At 33.6% G+C, this 18,175-nt stretch overlaps 1 protein-coding gene across 1 annotated transcript; it reads right to left on the reverse strand.

The window, feature by feature from the left end:
* Positions 1–32: 32 nt before the first annotated feature.
* LOC145802917 (growth-regulating factor 4-like) lies at positions 33–12,785 on the reverse strand. Its single transcript, XM_082895756.1, has 6 exons — positions 12,451–12,785; positions 12,081–12,344; positions 10,713–11,067; positions 812–941; positions 471–738; positions 33–361 (listed from the first exon to the last, which is right to left on the reverse strand). The coding sequence occupies exons 2-6, from the start codon at positions 12,274–12,276 to the stop codon at positions 354–356; spliced, it is 957 nt and encodes a 318-aa protein (XP_082751882.1). The 5' UTR covers positions 12,277–12,344; positions 12,451–12,785; the 3' UTR covers positions 33–353.
* Between the last annotated feature and the right edge of the window lie 5,390 nt (positions 12,786–18,175).

Genomic DNA, 18,175 nt, shown 5'->3' on the forward strand with positions numbered 1-18,175 from the left:
CAATCCAAGAATGCATAACAAGCTAACACTCCTTACGTCTAACTAAAGTTCTGATATATTATCCAAAAATCTTGAGTTGTTAAGAAATGAAACCAACAATGTATATCAAAATAACAGTGAGGTAATAATAATTTCACCTAGAAGCAAAACCCTTCAAATTAGCTACCTCTATCCTGGAAACTGGACTAAGTATGCATATGTTTTGAACACTACCAATTCAGCAAACTATATGCTGATCAACATTAAGTTTAGCAACATAAAAAGCTACATGTTGTAGTACCTTCTCAAAAGTACATTTATTAATTCATAAGACGCACACCGCATCCCAGGACGACTACTGTTGTTTGCTTCTTTCAATCATCTGCAACCAACACATAGAGAGACACTGATTCAAAATCTCATTCTATTTAAAAAAAATTTACCCTTTCAAATTGGGTTGGCAAAAGCTGTCTGGTTTAGAGTTAACTCACCATTTGGGGAACAAGCACTCCTGGATGAGATTTCAGACGAAGGCATTGGAACAGAGATTGATAACTGAGTGGTGGAGAATGTATTCTTGTCATATCTCTGATCATCAAGTTCAGACCACGAATCTCTAGCTTTAGGCCAATCATCAAAGAAAGGCCTTATAGCATGACTCTCCTGTTTCACAGGCCCAGGTGAACCAATCTCGCTTCCAAAGAGGAAATGTTGTTGCCGTTGTCTTGTCATTGCAGCATTGTCCATTGACTCAAAATCCTACAGCATGTGTGGTTTAACAGGAGTTACTTAGGACATGAGTACCATAACATGGATTTAGAGAGGACTCTACCTGAACAGATGATGGTGTGAGATGCCACGTGCTGTCCACATCACGGTTTATGCCAAGGACCTGAACACTTCCTGAACCTTCTGGATGGAAACCTAGTTCATTTGCTTCGGGCTTCACTCCTTGGAGATACCTGCATGTTCGAGTTTGCAAAGAGAGGCCAAGTTTTAATTTCAATTTCCATTAGCAAGATGATATGATCAGAGTAATTCATGTCAATTCAACCGCATAAACCAATTTACTGTACATGAGAATGCTAGCCAGAAGAGATAGATCTACAAAAAGAAAAAGAAAAAGTCAAGCAATACAGAAACTGACACAATCCTCTCACATGAGGTGGGCACCACCTTTCTTGGATTCTCACACCCATATGAGAGAGTTGTGTCCGATTTTGTGGTTGATTTCTGTGCAAATAGAATAACTGAAAGAAAAAACTTTATCCAGCCCCAACACCATCACGACAATGCATGGATGGGATGATAGAACAAATTAACTGCTTGAGCTGAAAAAGAATTATTTAATTCTCATTTTGTACTTGACAGATCTAAAAAGTGACAAATAGAGAGGAAGAAGTGGGGAATTATATCATTAGATTTAAATATTTTAAAGCTACACACCAAGTATAGATTGTTTGAATTGATGGCATCTAAAATGTCATCTGCAAATTCCTCCAATACTAACCAGAAAGGCATATAAGCTATTAACAAGTCAGGGGCATGGTGTGTAACAACCATAAAAATTTGTTACTATGATATAAATTTCAGTGTTAAAAAGATAATTTATGAGAACGATTTCTGGAAAGTGATGCTAGCCAAAGTTCTGAGTAAAAGGGTTCATCAAAACTGAGATAGTTCTTAGAGTTAGCCGTGGCCTCCAGGTTTTATTTGTATGCCTGTTGGATGCTTCTCTCTCATTCCTTTTGCAGTTTGGTTTATTACACTAACTCTCCCAACCAATTCAAGGATTGAACTACCAACCTAACTTGTGGCATCACAACCCTTATATTTCATCAATTATCCATTTGTCATGTCCCGCCAAATCAAACATGGAAAAATAGCTCAATCTCTTATATTTTTATAAAATTCAATCTCAAATCCCTTCATTTGAAATCCATCCATATCCAAACAGAGCCTAATATTTAGAGAACTATAAACATGAAATAAATACTACATAACAATTCATCTTTAAAAAGAGAGTCATTAACTCCTTTCCTTTTTCTTTCAACAAATTAATTTATAGACTGTTACAAAAGATTGAATAAAGTACTTAATCTATAGCAATTAAAGACCTGTAATGGAGAATTGGTTTTCAACACAAACATTTATTATTTGTCTCCTCGCCATTTGTATCTTTCTTTTTTTCTTTTTTCTTTTTTTTGATCAATAGAAATTTCCATTAAGATAGGAAAGCCAAACAGCACTTACAAAGGAATCCAATCCAACAAAATAAAAGCTTACACCAAACAAAGAAAAAATGGAGAATTACACTAACAGTCCTTATAGTGTGGGACTTGTGTCACTTTGATCGCAAACTTTTCAATTGTGATACATTTGACCTTGAATTTCAAATCTTGTTCCAAACAAGGACAATCAAAGATACTTCCTTCGCAAAAAGTTCATTTTAAGGGCAAAGTCATCAAACAACTTATTTTGTGTTGGTTAATTTGTATGTTATTTGAAATGTAATGACATTTTTTTTTAATGAATGATGTTGGCACTTTCTTGGTTATAAAGTTTTGTTTTGTTTGGTTTAGTTTTCAAAATCTATTTTTAGAAAAATTTTCTAAGAAATTAAAAATTAAATTGGTGAAAAAAAATTAAAAACACATCGTTTTTATAAAATGAAATAATTTTTTTAAATTTATTTTCGTTAATTCAGTTTCTATTTTTTCAAAAATCAAATATGATGACAACTTTGATGTCATTATTAAACCAATCTATTAAATCAAAAAATCCAAAACTAAAAAAATTTCATATATTAAACATATTGATTACACATTAAAAGCTTAATAACCATCCATTACATAATAACCATTCAAAAATATCTGTTAACAACTAAAATAACCATATATTACATGATAGCCATCCAAAAACATCAACAAAAACAAACACCCATTACATGATCATCATCCAAACACAAACTAAAAATTAATTTAGTAAAAAAATAAAATATAAAAATGTAAAAGATTTATCATTTTTATATAATTTTATCTTTGGTGGGTAGAAATAATTTTTAAAAATTCAAAAATAACTTTTCGCTATTTATTTTTGTCAAACTAGCTTATATTTTATCAAATTGACGACTTTACCCTTCAAATAGAGCATTTTTTGTTTGCAAAAGAAACGGTGCCTTCAATTGTCCTTATTTAGAACGAAATTCAAAATTCTGGGTCAAATATATTATAATTAAAAGGTCAGGGATCAACGTGACACAAGCCTCAAACTACAGGGACCGTTTGTGTAACTCGCCCAAAAAAATATTCTCAAAGAAAGCACAAAAGAGAAGCTATGAATATATCAAGACGCAAAGCTCATACTGCGAAGCAACACTCGATCATAAAAGTTTGACAATAGAGCAAGTCTGAGATAAATACATAGGTTACAACCATTTGTATCTTTCAAAACATTAAAACCATTTACGTTTTAAGATCAAACACATTACTTAATTAACAGTTCCTTCAAATACTATATAAAACCCTCTTGCATGCTTCCCATGTCATCCAAGAGGTGAGAAATAGAAACCAGAAATAGAGAATTGAAATGGCATCCTATTTTGCTAGATATTCCAGGCTAGTTTCTCTTGTATTCGTGTTCATGTTGATTGGTCCCATATTTGGTGAAAAATCATAATAAGCTCAAGAAAATATGTTCTAAGACTATTGATAAACGTCAATGCATGAAGCTTATGAAATCTGATTCGCGTACTGCAGATACTAATATTCGTCGCCTCACTGAGGTTGCGATTACCTTAGCACACTCCAAGGCTAAAGACATTCATAGGGATCTCAATTTGCGTTATGATAACCGAATCAACTATCACTTCAATGATCGATTTAGCTCATGCTCCAAAAATTATCAGGATGCCATCAGAGACCTTGAACAAACCAGGAAACTCTTCTATGATGGTGACTATAAGCGCATAGCGGTTCAAGTGAATGATGCAAAGGAAGAAGTTCATGATTGCAAAAATCAAATCGAAAAATCAGCAAGTTACACATCCGACGTCAAAAGATGGAATAAGGAATTTGAACTTCTTTGCGATGTAGTCAAGGTTTCTTCTAAATCATTGTCCGATGATTCATATTCTCAGTATCCATGAGTCCAAGACGTAGAAATCTGAAAACGAATATTCTATGAACTTAGAGTAGGAATTCATGGTAGTAATTGGTTTGGATAATTGTTTTGTACCTACAGCTATGGAGGCTGTTTTCCAAACTGAGAAGGTTTTGTGAACTTGAAAGAGCTTGATGAATATGGGATGGATGTCTTCTACTCTCTCCACATTGGAATGTATGCTCTCTATTAAGGTTGAAAGCTTATCGTGTAAGAGTAGGGACCTAATCATAATGATTCTTAAATGTCTTTCTCATCATATACTCCAAAAAATTGCTCTTATCACTACCGTGCACCCTTATCCTACAGTTATAGTATAGCTAAGTTGCGACTTATTCTAAACAGAAATGACCACTAGCTGTCAAACGGGATCATCAACATGCCTTCTAGGATCGAGTAACAACCAATCCAGCCTTTTTAGAAACCAGAAATAATTGATATATTGTGCCACTCATCAAAAATGTTCTTTCATGCCCGTCAACTTAATTAATTTTGGTACATGTTAATATTTGATTGATCAAATGAATAAATTAATATGGATTATTTATGAGAAGTGAAAATTCAAGAAACTTCATCAAAGAGTAGAATGAAAGGTTCTCACATTGATCTAGGCATATTACTACTTGCCTATTTGGACTTGCATATAACCTGCACGAATGCGTCAAGTCCATGGTCGCGGAGGAGATGGAGCTGTTTAGCCTGTTGCCTTCTGACATCTAGCCATCTTGGATGCAAATTTGTTCATTTCCCTAGTGAGCATGTAGCCCATAATTATATTAATTTTAATTAACAACCACTAATCATTAATGGATTGTTCATAATAGACCATTATACTTGTAATTAATTCGTAAGCAAGGTTCTGAAAAGTGGTTGCGGTCGCCGTAACGGTGGCGGTAGCGCAGTTGCGGTTGCGGGGTGTAAAGGCTGTAGCATAACGGTTGCAGTAACCGGAACCGCGAATTTTTTTATTTTTCGCACAATTTAAAAAAAATTTACCGATACACGTTTTTTTTCCATAATCATATTTATTGGGTTTTAAAATAAATATTGATCAATTTTTAAATATGATCCAATATGTTTCATATTTTTAAATCACTATAAACTGAGTTTTTTACATTTTATTTTAATAATTAATGACTTTATATGTCATAAATCCATGTTCTGCTTGTGGCAACAAAAAAAAATTATTGGGCTTAGATGTATAAAATTATTTTTTTAATTATTATACTTGTGGAAGCATATGCAACTTTTAATCTGAATAGTTTTAAAAAATAAATTATACATGCTAATGTAATCATATAAAAATTAAAAAAAAAATTATAAAGAAATTTTTTTTGTTTGGGTTTGGATTACTTGAATATTCATTTTCTTTTTGGATAACTAGTAAATAAAGATAAAATAAACAAATCAAAAAAATTGATATGTATAAAAAATGTATTAATATATAATTGTAAATGTTATGTTTTCTAGATATTTTACAAAAAAAATCAATCACTAAACAATGATAAAAGTAAAAGAATAAATAATAGCCTAAATATATATATAAATAGATAATGACTACACTTATTATTATTATTATTATTATTATTATTATTATTATTATTATTATCAAACAATATATAGATAAACGCACATAAACAAAATGGTTGAGTGATAGCAACTGAATAGAATAACATAGGTCTTACAGTTTTAACAAATCAATAACATGTTCATCATCTTCTCTCTTTTCTCTCTCTATCTCTCACTCATCCATCTTTCCTTTTCATTTTCCCTCTTCTCTCTCTATCCCTCTTCCCCCATTTTCAGTTTTTTTATTTTTTTATTTTTTATTTTTTCTTTTCGAAAGAAGCAGTTCGGAGCCGTTACGTAACGATGCGTAACTAGCCGTTACGGCACCGTTACGGCCGTTATAGCAGCCGCTACGGCCGACACACCAGTGAATCTCAATCACACTGCAAAAGCGGCCGTAACAGGTGGCGGTAATCACCAAAACCGTTACGTAACGGTTGCGGCCGCTTTTTAAAACCTTGTTCGTAAGTAGAGGCTCATGGTGCCTATATATAGACCCATTCAGCACCAGCTCCCACTGCATTTGCTCCGTCTATATACCACATACTTGAGAAATATGAGGCTAGAGAAAGGTGTTCATTTTGGTGAAGTTTTGGGCTCGACATCTTGTGCAAAGATCATGCGAGCCAAACGACACAGTTGGACTTTTGTATAATGGAGGGGACAAGTCAATACAAGAAGACTTTTGTGCCGGTTATCTAGGCTCTTCCAATCCCACACCTACAAAGCCTAGCTATAAAGTTCTAGGAGTGAAATCTAAAACTTTGATTGAACATGTGAATTTTCACATAAAGAAAAAGAAAGTGTGAAATATGTAAAAATTCCCACTAGTGTGGCCACCTAAGCTGCTACGCATGGTATTTTCTGTCAAAAATATTAATGCTCATCATCCATTTGACCAAATTGACATGAATTGAAAATCTAAAGAGAATAAGAAAGAGAACATTAATCATCTTCTCATACAATGTTCATATGTGAGACAAGTTCTCCACTATTTTTAGCATAGAAAATTAAAGTCACTTTTATAAGCCAAGGAATGGGTAACAGATAGGCTAGAGAAGGCACCTGGCTTCCAAACAGTAGGAAAGATGCAGGAAAAGTAGAGAATGAGAAAGAGATGTAAAACAAATAGAGAAGCAAAAAGTCGAGATGCAAGATGGGCTGGCATTTTTGCATTACTTCAATTCCAACCAACCCCTTAAAAGAGGCAAGGCAAAGTGCATACAGAAAAAGCAATGAACATCTTAAGATCTTATCCACTGGTTAACCCCCAAGCTTATGTGTCTATGTCTTATATCAATTCTGACATCCAATTGTCACGTGATTGGCATCTAAAAACGTGAGCAAAATTTAAGTGGTCATTTGTTTTTTTCTATTAGGTGCCAAACATGGTTATCCATTTGTCCTGGCAGACTAAATCAAACATGGAACAAACAACTGAATAGTTCAATCTCTTCTATTTCTATAAAATTCAATCTCAAATCCCGCCATTTGAAATCCATTTGTACCCAAACAGAGCCTAATATTTAGAGAACTATAAACATGGAATAAATACTGCACAACAGTTCAACTTTAAAAAGAGTGAGAGTCGTTAACTCCTTTCCTTTTCCTTTCAACGAATTAATTTATAGACGGTTACAAAAGAACTGGTTTTCAATACAAACATTTATTATTTGTCTCCTTGCCTTTTAACATTAAAAACATTTATGTTTTAAGACCAAATACATTACTTAATTAACAGTTCCTTCAAATGCTATATAAAACCCTCTCACATGCTTACCATGTCATCCAAGAGGTAAGAAAGAGAAACCAGAAATAGAGAATTGAAAATGGCATCCTATTTGGCTAGATATTCCATGCTAGTTTCTCTTGTATTCGTGTTCATGTTGATTGGTCCCATATTTGGTGAAAATCATAATAAGCTCAAGAAAATATGTTCTAAGACTATCGATCAACGTCAGTGCATGAAGCTTATGAAATCTGATTCGCGTACTGCAGATACTAATATTCGTCGCCTCACTGAGGTTGCGATTGACTTAGCATACTCCAAGGCTAAAGACATTCATAGGGATCTCAATTGGCGTTATGATAACCGAATCAACTATCACTTCAATGATAGATTCAGCTCGTGTTCCAAAAATTATCAGGATGCCATCAGAGACCTTGAACAAACCAGGAAACTCTTCTATGATGGTGACTATAAGCGCATAGCGGTTCAAGTGAATGATGCAAAGGAAGAAGTTCATGACTGCAAATATCAAATTGAAAATTCAGCCAGTTACACATCTGACCTCAAAAGATGGAATAAGGAATTTGAACTTCTTTGCGACGTAGTCAAGGTTTCTTCTAAATCATTGTCCGACAATTCATATTCTCAGTATCCATGAGTCCAAGATTTAGAACTCTGAAAACAAATCTTCTATGAACTTAGAGCGGGAAATCCTGGCAGTAATTGGTTTGGGTATTCAAATATTAAATGTTTTGTACCTACAGCTATGGCGGTTGTTTTGTAAACTTGAAAGAGCTTGATGAACATGGGATGTGTGTCTTCTACCCTCTACATTTGGATGTATGCTCTCTATCAACAAGGTTGAAAGCTTATCATGTAAGAGAAGGGACCTAATCACAATGATTCTTAAAAGAATTTCTCATCATATACTCGAGAAAAATTGCTCTTATCACTCTCTTTCATCCCTACCCTACAGTTATAGTATAGCTAAAGTGTGTCTTTTTCTCAAGAAAAATGACAACTACCTGTCAAACAGGATCATCAACATGCCTTACAGGATCAAGCAACAATTGATCCGTTTTTTTTAGCAACCAGAAACAATTGATATATTGGCCCACTCATCAGAAAAATTCTTACATACACATCTACTAAATTAATTTTGGTGCATTTTAATATTTGATTGGTCAAATGAATAAATTAACATGGATTATTTATGAGAAGTGGAAATTTTATTTTTTTTTGATAAATTTTATGAGAAATGGAAATTCATGAAACTTCATTAAAGAGTATAATGAAAGGTTCTCAGGCTGATCTAGGCTTATTACTACTTGTCTTTTCTGACTTGGGGATAACCTGCATGGATGGATCGAGTCCATGAGATGGAGTGGTTTAGCCCATTGATGTCCAAATCCTACTGCATCTAGATATCTTGGATACAAATCTGTTCATCTACCTACTCCGCATGGCCCATAATTATATTAATTTTAATTAACCATTAATTATCATTGGATTGTTCATAATAGACCATTGTAGTTGTAATTAATTTGTAAGTAGAGGCTCATGGTGCCTATATATAGACCCACTTAGGACCAGCTCCCATTGCATCTGCTCCATCTACGTAGCACATATTTGAGAGATATCAGGCTAGATAAAGGTGTTCGTTTTGTTTAGCCTTTGGGCTCAACATCTTGTACAAAGGCTGTGCAAGTCAAACGACTTGGTTGGACTGCCAGGGGACAAGTGAATACAAGAAGATCGCTGCATTGGCTATCTAGGCTCTTCCAAACCCACAACCCTATGTGCTTTAACTATAAAGATATATGCCTGAAATTTAAAAGTTGACTGAACTTGTAGATTTCCACATAAAAACTCTGTCTAGCGTGGACACATAAGCTACACATGGTCATTTTCCATAAAAAATATTCGCTCATTATTGATTGGATCAAATTGACACAAATTGAAAAATTAAAGAGAATCAGAAAGAGACCATTAACCACCTTTGCATACAATGTTCTTATGCGAGACAAGAGTTCTCCACTATTTTTAGCATAGCAAATTGCATCAACTTTTGTAATGGGTAATAGATAGGCCAAAGAAGGGACCTGGCATCCAAACAGTACGAAAGATGCAGGAAAAGTAGAGAATGAGAAAGAGATGTAAAATAAATAGAGAAGCAAAGACGAGATGCAAGATGGGCAGGGATTTTTGTATTACTTCAATTCCAATAGCCCCCTTAGAAGTGTGGCAAGGCAAAGTGCATAAGGAAAAAGCAATAAACATCTTAAGATCCTATCCATTGGTTAATTTTGATATCCAATTGTCACGTGACTCGCATCCAAAAGCATGAGAAAACTTAAGCTGTCATTTGACTGGCATTTTTTTTAGGTGCCAAATATGTTTATCCATTTCTCATGACAGACAAAATCGAACAAATAATGACATAATTCTAGACAAGGAAGTTCACATTAAGAGCGAGCCCACACAGCTTATTAACTCAAAGGTTGACTAAAGCAATCACAAGGTTTGCACAGCCTACATGATAGACACCATACATACACATAAGATTCATGTGGAACTATGGGAGGACCACTTTCGAAACACGTTGAGGTTGAAAATACATAGATGTACTTGTCTAGAGGTAAATGATCTATACTATTGGAAGCGGACGGCTATTTAAATTCAAAAAACACACCAAAATCCTAATCGAAAAGTTTCAAAATGATCCAATGACAGCAAAAGTATAAAGATGAAACCCTCCACTCTCATGAGTTTTTTCTATTAAGCCACCCTCTCCACAAAAACAAAATTTAGAATTTTGGTGTTTGCAAATCTTCTATTCCAAAACCAACAAAACCATCTCCCTGCCACACCAAATAGCTCTCACTATGTTCAGATCTTGGATTTGTCAAGAAGAATACAAATAAAATCATTCCAAAATTGACTCATGTTATTGTAATCTTTCACAGTAGAAACACAGCATAACCATATATCAAAAATCTGATGGCACGCTTTCCCAGAACCTATAAACAGTTTTCTCCAAACATATAATCTTCCTACTGGCAGTGGTCACCAGTTGCTTGTGTGTAACAACTATACCTCAAATCTGATGATACACCACATGCATTTTAAATTGTTTTCAGATGAACTACAGTAACACATACAGATAAATTCACTTTCCACAAGTACACTAAATGACTTAGAAGACTAAATGTGCCTAAAAAGAAGGAAATGTGAGGATACCATTTCATAAATCACAAGGGAAAAAGCAGTGTACCTGTATTCTTTGTTATTGATCCCATAGGAGACAGGCTCCATCTGCCACTTTGATGCATTACTTTGAAGTAATGAGTCGTCATTATTAACAATGGAGTGCAAAGGCATGTTTTGGAAGCTACCAGTTCCACTACTACTCCCAGTAGCACTGTGTGATATCACAGTTGACAATGACTGAGACGTAGATTGAGATTCCACAGGCTTTCTTGAACGGTTGCGGCCTCGGTGCATGTGCCGCTCACAGTATTTGGAGTCCGGATACACATCTTTGGAGCACCTCCACTTCTTTCCATCCGTCCTCCGGCACCTACCTGGCTCCGGGTCTATTTTCTTCCCATAATAGGAACAATAGCCCACTGAAAATGAGAAAACAGAATTATGTATGATGAACTGAGTTTAGTTACCAGAGTGTAGATATAATTGGCTTAATCAATCCACAAAAAGATCCATCAATAAAAAATTAAAAAAAAATGAAAAGTTGATTAATTCCTCTAGAGAACCTATATTTGCATAAATTAGAGTATCTCTAATCCTTACTCTCTTTTTTCATCAAATTTGAGTGAAAATTTTGATTAAAAGCTTGATCTGATATATAACACTCCAAATTTTACTCTTTTCTTCTTCATCAAATCCTTTTGAAAAATTCCAAACTTATCGTAAAAAACCTGTTTTAACAATTTTTGATGAAAGAAAACCATCTCCATCCTTACTCTTTATAAAATTTCATCAAATTTGAATAAAAATCTGATTGCTGGAATTTTGGTGAAGGATTTTGTTTATCCTTGATTTGGTGAAAAAAATTGTCTTTCCCTTGATTTGATATAGATTTGATGAACTGGTTGGGGCGCATTTTAGCCATTTTTTCATCAAATTTGACGAAGGATTGGAGTCTTATAGGTTCTTCACAGATCAAATACTAAACAGACTGTATTCAAGTAAGTGCACAATCCTGGGAAATTCAACCACATGCTAAACACTCTATTGCCAATTATACAGGGTAAAAATTACTGTTCATAGCAGATGCAAGCTATAATTACCCGCAAAACAGAAAAGTAAATTTCTTGAACATTTTCATACTCAGATTACAAAATTGACTATGTCAAGAAAACAAAATTAACCACAAAGACTATTCAGAGCCGTACAAGATAAAGAAACAATACCAACAAACTTATTGAAGAAAAAAGAAAGAAATTGAAGTACAGCTCAAAGCAAAAAAAAACCAATCTAAGGCTGTGATAAAGAGAGAATCAATAAGTTGTGATCAGAGAACATTGAACATCAAGCCTAACTCTTCACTGTACATACATACATACACGTATACACGTATACGTAGAGAGAGAGAGAGAGAGAGAGAGAGAGAGAGAGTTACAGGTCGATTGGGGAAAGAACCTAGCCGACATAGATTCGAAGCTGCGTCGAATCGGGGCGAGTAGGTCTGGCGGCACAGGCAATCCCGCTACTAAATACTTGTATATCAGAGCTTGATGCTCCAGCTCCTGCCACTGCGCCGCCGTGAACGGCGGCCGAAACCCCGGTCCGGCCGCCGCCGACGAAGCTCCACTCATTTCACTCACTCTTTCTCTTCCTCCCACACCAAAAACCTCCAAACAGTTCCTTCACTTCCAACAAAAAGCTGCAACAATGGCAAAAACACGAACTAATCAATACTCACATATAATATATATATATATATATATAGAGAGAGAGAGAGAGAGAGAGAGAGAGAGGGTGGCGGTTACCTTGGGGGAGACAGATATAGGGTTTGGCCATGGTTGGATTGTGTGAGGCAGAGCCCAGAAGAAGCTGGAAAAGTGGGAAGTAAAAAGGTACGGTGGAATGGAACTGAAGAGAAGTTATTGGCTGATCCTGGCACACCACTACCTAGTGTCCTGTTCTGATTGATGGAGAAAGTAATGTCAGAATTTTGTGTTGTGTGATTAGAAACTTAGAAGAATGAGAGTTTGTGATTGGTTCGGGACAGGGTCAGATGGTGCCGCTGGTCCAACTAATAATTTTTTTTTTTTAAGAATTGAGGGTTGTTTCTCTGTAATGATGATGAGTATTTTTCTTAATTAATAAGCATTTGATTATGTTTTGATTATGTTCACCATTAGTAGATAATTGGCTTGGTTTTTGAGCTTTGTTAATTACAGTCCTATTGACAGAGTAACTTTAACTCTTACCCAGCAAATGTACAACTATTTGAAGGAACGGGGAGGTACAAATTACTCTGTCAAAAGCAATTACTGTTTCTGTATAAATTGGAGAAAGTCGGTTGTGGTAATGGAAAAACCTTGGGTTTTTTTTAATTAAGGATTTGTTTTATTGATTTTTTTTAGAGAAATATCACAGCAGCAGGGTTTTAAAAAAGTTATTATAAATCAGTGAAAACTTTTATAAAAATTAATAATTAAAATTGTAAATTTTTTTATGAATATGCAATTTTTTTTTTATTTTCACTAGGGTGTAATTATTCTATTTTTTTATTAGAATATTTTTGTTTTTAGTGAATTTTTTTTAAAAAAATTAAAAAAAAAAGATTTTTAAATTCTACACAAAATTTTTAAAAAAAAAATCCTTAAAAGACAAAAATGGTAGACCTTCTTTGTTTATTTTGGATTTTTTGCAATCGTTTTTTGAAATTTTTTTATTTTTTAGATTTGTCAACGTAAGGTGGACCGAAAAAGTACAAAATTGTGACATAATATTAAGGTAAAGTTTGGCATTTTCCCAAAAAGTTAAAAAATTACTCAAAAAAATTAAAAAGTTATTGCTATTCACAAAAAAAAAATATAAAAAATTAATTTTCCAAGCCAAGTACAACTCAGTGATGTAAGCAATCACTGCTCGGTGCTATGTGTGACCGAACAAATCTGATCAGATTGGGTGCAATTGAACACATTGTTGTTCGGCCCGTGGGGCCCCATCACGGGTCCCGTTTTGATAATCTGAATCGTGCAATGTATAGAAATCGTCGAGTACTATACGCTTGTAAAAAATCACGTTAATCGGATATCGATAACTATATGATCAAATCAGTTTTGTATAAAAAAAAAAGATGGTATTATAATTAACGATTGAAAAAAAACAAATTTGATCAGATAGCTATCGATATCTGATCAACATGATTTTTTATACGTATATAGTACTTGACAAGCTCTACACATTGACAGTTCAGATTATCAAAATGGGACCTGTGATGGCCCCCACGAGCCGAACAAAACCGCTCAGTGCAAGGCCCAAACATTGGCCAATAATTTCTTACCATCAATTCAATTGCACAAATTGTACAGCTGTCAACCCACATTCCTAATTTTCTCCTACACATTTCTTTACACAATTTTTTAATACACATTTTTTTCATAAAAAGTCAAAAAATTAACCCAAACATCCAAAAAAAAATTCTCAATTTTTTAGTCCAAAAAGACAAAAAGTGCACTTATTTAGGACACCCCAAACAACCCCTAAAAAAGATCAATAAAGACAACAATAATTGAAAAAAAAAATGTGGCTTATTTGCTAGTTCCAAACAGTCCCTAAGGTACATGTTGCTTTTTCTTTTTCTTTCATCTTTTTTTAGGATTATTATTTACCTCTACCTTTTTACTTTGCCCCTTACTTTTTTGAACTCCCACCCAGCAAAATGAGTTCCTTCTATTTTCTCTTTGAACCACTACCTTAATACCAATTATACCACTAACCCCAAACTCTAGCCTCACTCCCAACCACAACCTCCAACATCACTGTTGCTGCCTCTAGTAGCCAATCCGCAACCCATTCACTAGCAAACTCCTTTCTTTTATGTCCAACAGATACGACCTTTCTTCTTCTTCATCTTTTTTTTTTTAATTATCTTCCAAATCTGGAAAACTCTCTAGATATGAAAATTTATCGCACGTTTTCATGGTGGTGGAGAGTGATGACATAAGTTTGTGATTGAAGTAGACTTGAGAAGCATGACAGGAAACATAGGAGAAGAAGAGAGAAAGGTAGCGGCGAATGATAGGGAAGATGAGGGAAGAGAGGTTGAAGAAGTAGTGATTACCACTTTTCTCCCTTCATCTTCGACCCCATCTTTGTTGTGTTTGTCTCTTCCGAAGAAAAATTGTTTTTCACTTCTCACTTTTCTAGTAAGAATCGCATTGCTACATATTTCATCTTAGTTTCATTCACAGACTTTCATTGATTATTTTAGGCTTTATTGTTAGGGTTTTAATTTCTACCTCGTATTCACGCTAATTGATGTGCTTCTGTGAGGTGCTTCAATGGCGAGTAAGAAGTCTTCCATGTGTTTAGTGACGGCAGAGATGACAAAGGAAATTAGAGTTAGGGTTAGGGCATTGGTGTAGTCGATGAGGAGTATAGGTAGTAGCTAGAGTTAAGAGTGGTTAGGATTTGGGTTTGGGAAATTAGGGTTAGAAAATTAGGAATGAGGGTAAAAGTAGAACTTTATGTTTGGACAAAATTAGAATTAAAAAAAATAGAGGGAGTGGAGGTTCTAAGAAAAAAGATAAGAATAAACCGCATCCTTATTTTCTTTTTGTTTTTTTTTTAGGGAAAATTAGTCTAACATCCCTCTATAATTTTGGGTAATAGAAGAAATTCATAATTATTTTTTATTTATTTTTCTTTTTTTTATGTCAAATAAGGTCTCTCACATCTTTTACTTTTATTTTATTAAAAAAAGGATAAATTACAAACACACCCCCTGAAGTTTACTTAAATTACAAATTACCCCCTATGGTTCTAGAAATTATATTATGTCCCCTAAGGTTTCTAATTTCACAACAAATAGGTCCTTTTATTAATAAATCATCAAGTTAATTAATAGCTTTTAATAATGTTAAAATTTTATTTCAATTAATAATTCACATAATTTTATTATTGTATAGGTGAATAGTTAGAAATTTTACTTTTTCAATTAATTCTGTTAAATAAAAAATTCTGATGGAGAGGTATTTGTAATTTTCCAAATCACGGGGGGCAATTCGTATTTTAAGCAAACCTTAGGGGGGTGTATTTGTAATTTACCCTATCTATCTCTCTGATCTCTCATTCCCAAACCCTAAAACCCAAATCTACCATATCTTCACTCACCTACACCGCCACCTTTCATTCTTTTCACTCTGAAAGCCACTTCATCACTGTCGCTAGCTCCCACTCTGGCACCATATTTCCATTTATCTTCTCTCGTCTCTCTTTTTCTATAGATTTGGATCTCTTCACCACCTCACAATCTTCTTTTCCTAAACCCCAGAACCTAAATCCACCATCTCTTTATTCTTCAACATCGTTACCTCCACCTCCATCTATTCCGACAACCGTTTCATGACCGCCGACCTTGTTCATGTCTTCGACACCAAGTTCCAAATCCTCTCCGCTACCTTTGCGACCACGTTCGTCCCGTTGATCTTGTCCACTACCATGAGGATGGATCCTTGATCTATTTGTTGAAGAATAAAGAATGAGTGATTATGGACAATAATAAACTTATGAATCTTGAAGAATTTGGAGGACTTATTGAAATTTCTCTAAATCTATACCATAGAAATTTCACTTGACCTATACCAAGCAATTTTCTCTGGACCTATACTAGAGAATATAGAGGACCTGCTGAAATTTCTCTAGATCTATATCATAGAAATTTCACTAGACCTATACCAGGTAATTTTCTTTGGACCAATACCAGAGAATTTGGAGAACTTGCTGAAATTTCTTTGGACCTATACTAGAAGTTTCTCTGGACTTATAGTAGAGAATTTGGAGGACCTATTGAAAGTTCTCTGGACTTATACTAGAGAAATTTCATTGGACATATGATAGAAATTTCTCTGGAACTATACCAGAGAATTTTGAGGACCTGCTGAAATTCCTTTGGACTTGTACCAAAGAATTTTTTTTTTTGAAATTTAACTGGACTTATACCAGAGAAATTTCACTTAAACCTATATCTAGAATTTCTCTGTAATATTGATCTTCTTTGGCCATTACACACTTGTAATATGAAATTTCACTGGACCTATATTTGAAATTTCTCTGTTATGTTGATTTTCTTTGAATTGTCTCTGCAAATGTAGTTAGATAAATTCACTTGCATGTTGATTTTTTTCTAACACATTTGATTTTGCTCTAAAATTTCTCTACAAATGTAGTAAAAGAAATTAAGTTGCATGTTGATTTTCTCTACACATTTGATTTTCTCTTAAATTTCTCTACAAATGTAGTCAGAGAAATTTACTTGCATGTTGATTTTCTTTAAAATTTCTATGTAAATGTAATCAGAGAAATTTATTTCATGTTGATTTCTAACTTCGTGAAATTTTGTCAATTTTTTTTCTCCTGAATTTCATATTTATCATAGATCTTGTTTGATAGATCTTGACGAGAGCACTCCAAAAATATATATATATATATATATATTTTTGAAAATGGACATCTAAATCAAAAGTTATTGAATTTTTAATTTTGAAAATTTTCAAAAAGTGAAAGACGTTGATGTAAAATGCAAGGATATTTTAGAGAGAAGAGGCGCATGTTTTTTAGGGAGCTGAGGTAGTATGAAAGTTTGGAATGTCTTTTATCTTCTAAAATTGTAATATTACGAACCTTAAAAAAAAAAATCTCATTTTTTTTAATGTACAAAAATTATGTAAAACATTCATAAAAAATGAAACGTCTTGAGGTTTGTATTAATACAAACCCCCTCTAAAATTCTAAAAATTACATTATTGTTTGTGAGATTTATAATTGTGTTACAATTTAACTCACCCAATTAACTAGTAGTCAGGGTAATTAACACCTTGGTAATATCATTAATTTTTGGGGGGTAAATTATATAAAGTCTCTATAGTTTACATGATGTGTTAATTTAGTGTATGTTGTTTTAATTTGCTTGATTTTACTCCTTAATTTAATAAATTGTCATTTTAGTCCAATAAATAACGATTGTTAAGTTTTGTGAACGAAAAGTCAAATTATATGTCAATTTGGTCCTTGTAATTTACACAATATGTCAATTTGATCCCTGTCAAAATCAAGTAAATTAAAAGAACATGAACCAAATTGACACACTGTGTAGACTTTCCATCCACTAAACTTAACAACCATTATTTATTAGACTAAAATGACACAATCTGTTAAATTAAGGAACAAAATTGAACAAATTAAAACAATAAGAACCACACATCGTGTAAATTACAGAGATCATCTACATAATTTATCTTAATTTTTATTTATTTTTTTAAATGTAACTTGAATGTTGGATTTGCCTACACTCCTTAAAGATTGCCTAAGTTTTCGACAAAACCAACCTCTCAACTATAACTTATCAACTCAACTCTAGTCTAAGCCAAAAAAAAATAAAATAAATAAACTTGAAGTTAAACTCAAATTATTCACAAATTTTACGATGAGTGATATTTTTAATTTTTTTTGACAATTAGATTGATTACTTTTTAGATATTT

Source organism: Camellia sinensis, chromosome 11, assembly GCF_055761805.1.
Source record: "Camellia sinensis isolate YWXY chromosome 11, ASM5576180v1, whole genome shotgun sequence".
In the NCBI taxonomy this organism is placed as follows: domain Eukaryota; kingdom Viridiplantae; phylum Streptophyta; class Magnoliopsida; order Ericales; family Theaceae; genus Camellia; species Camellia sinensis.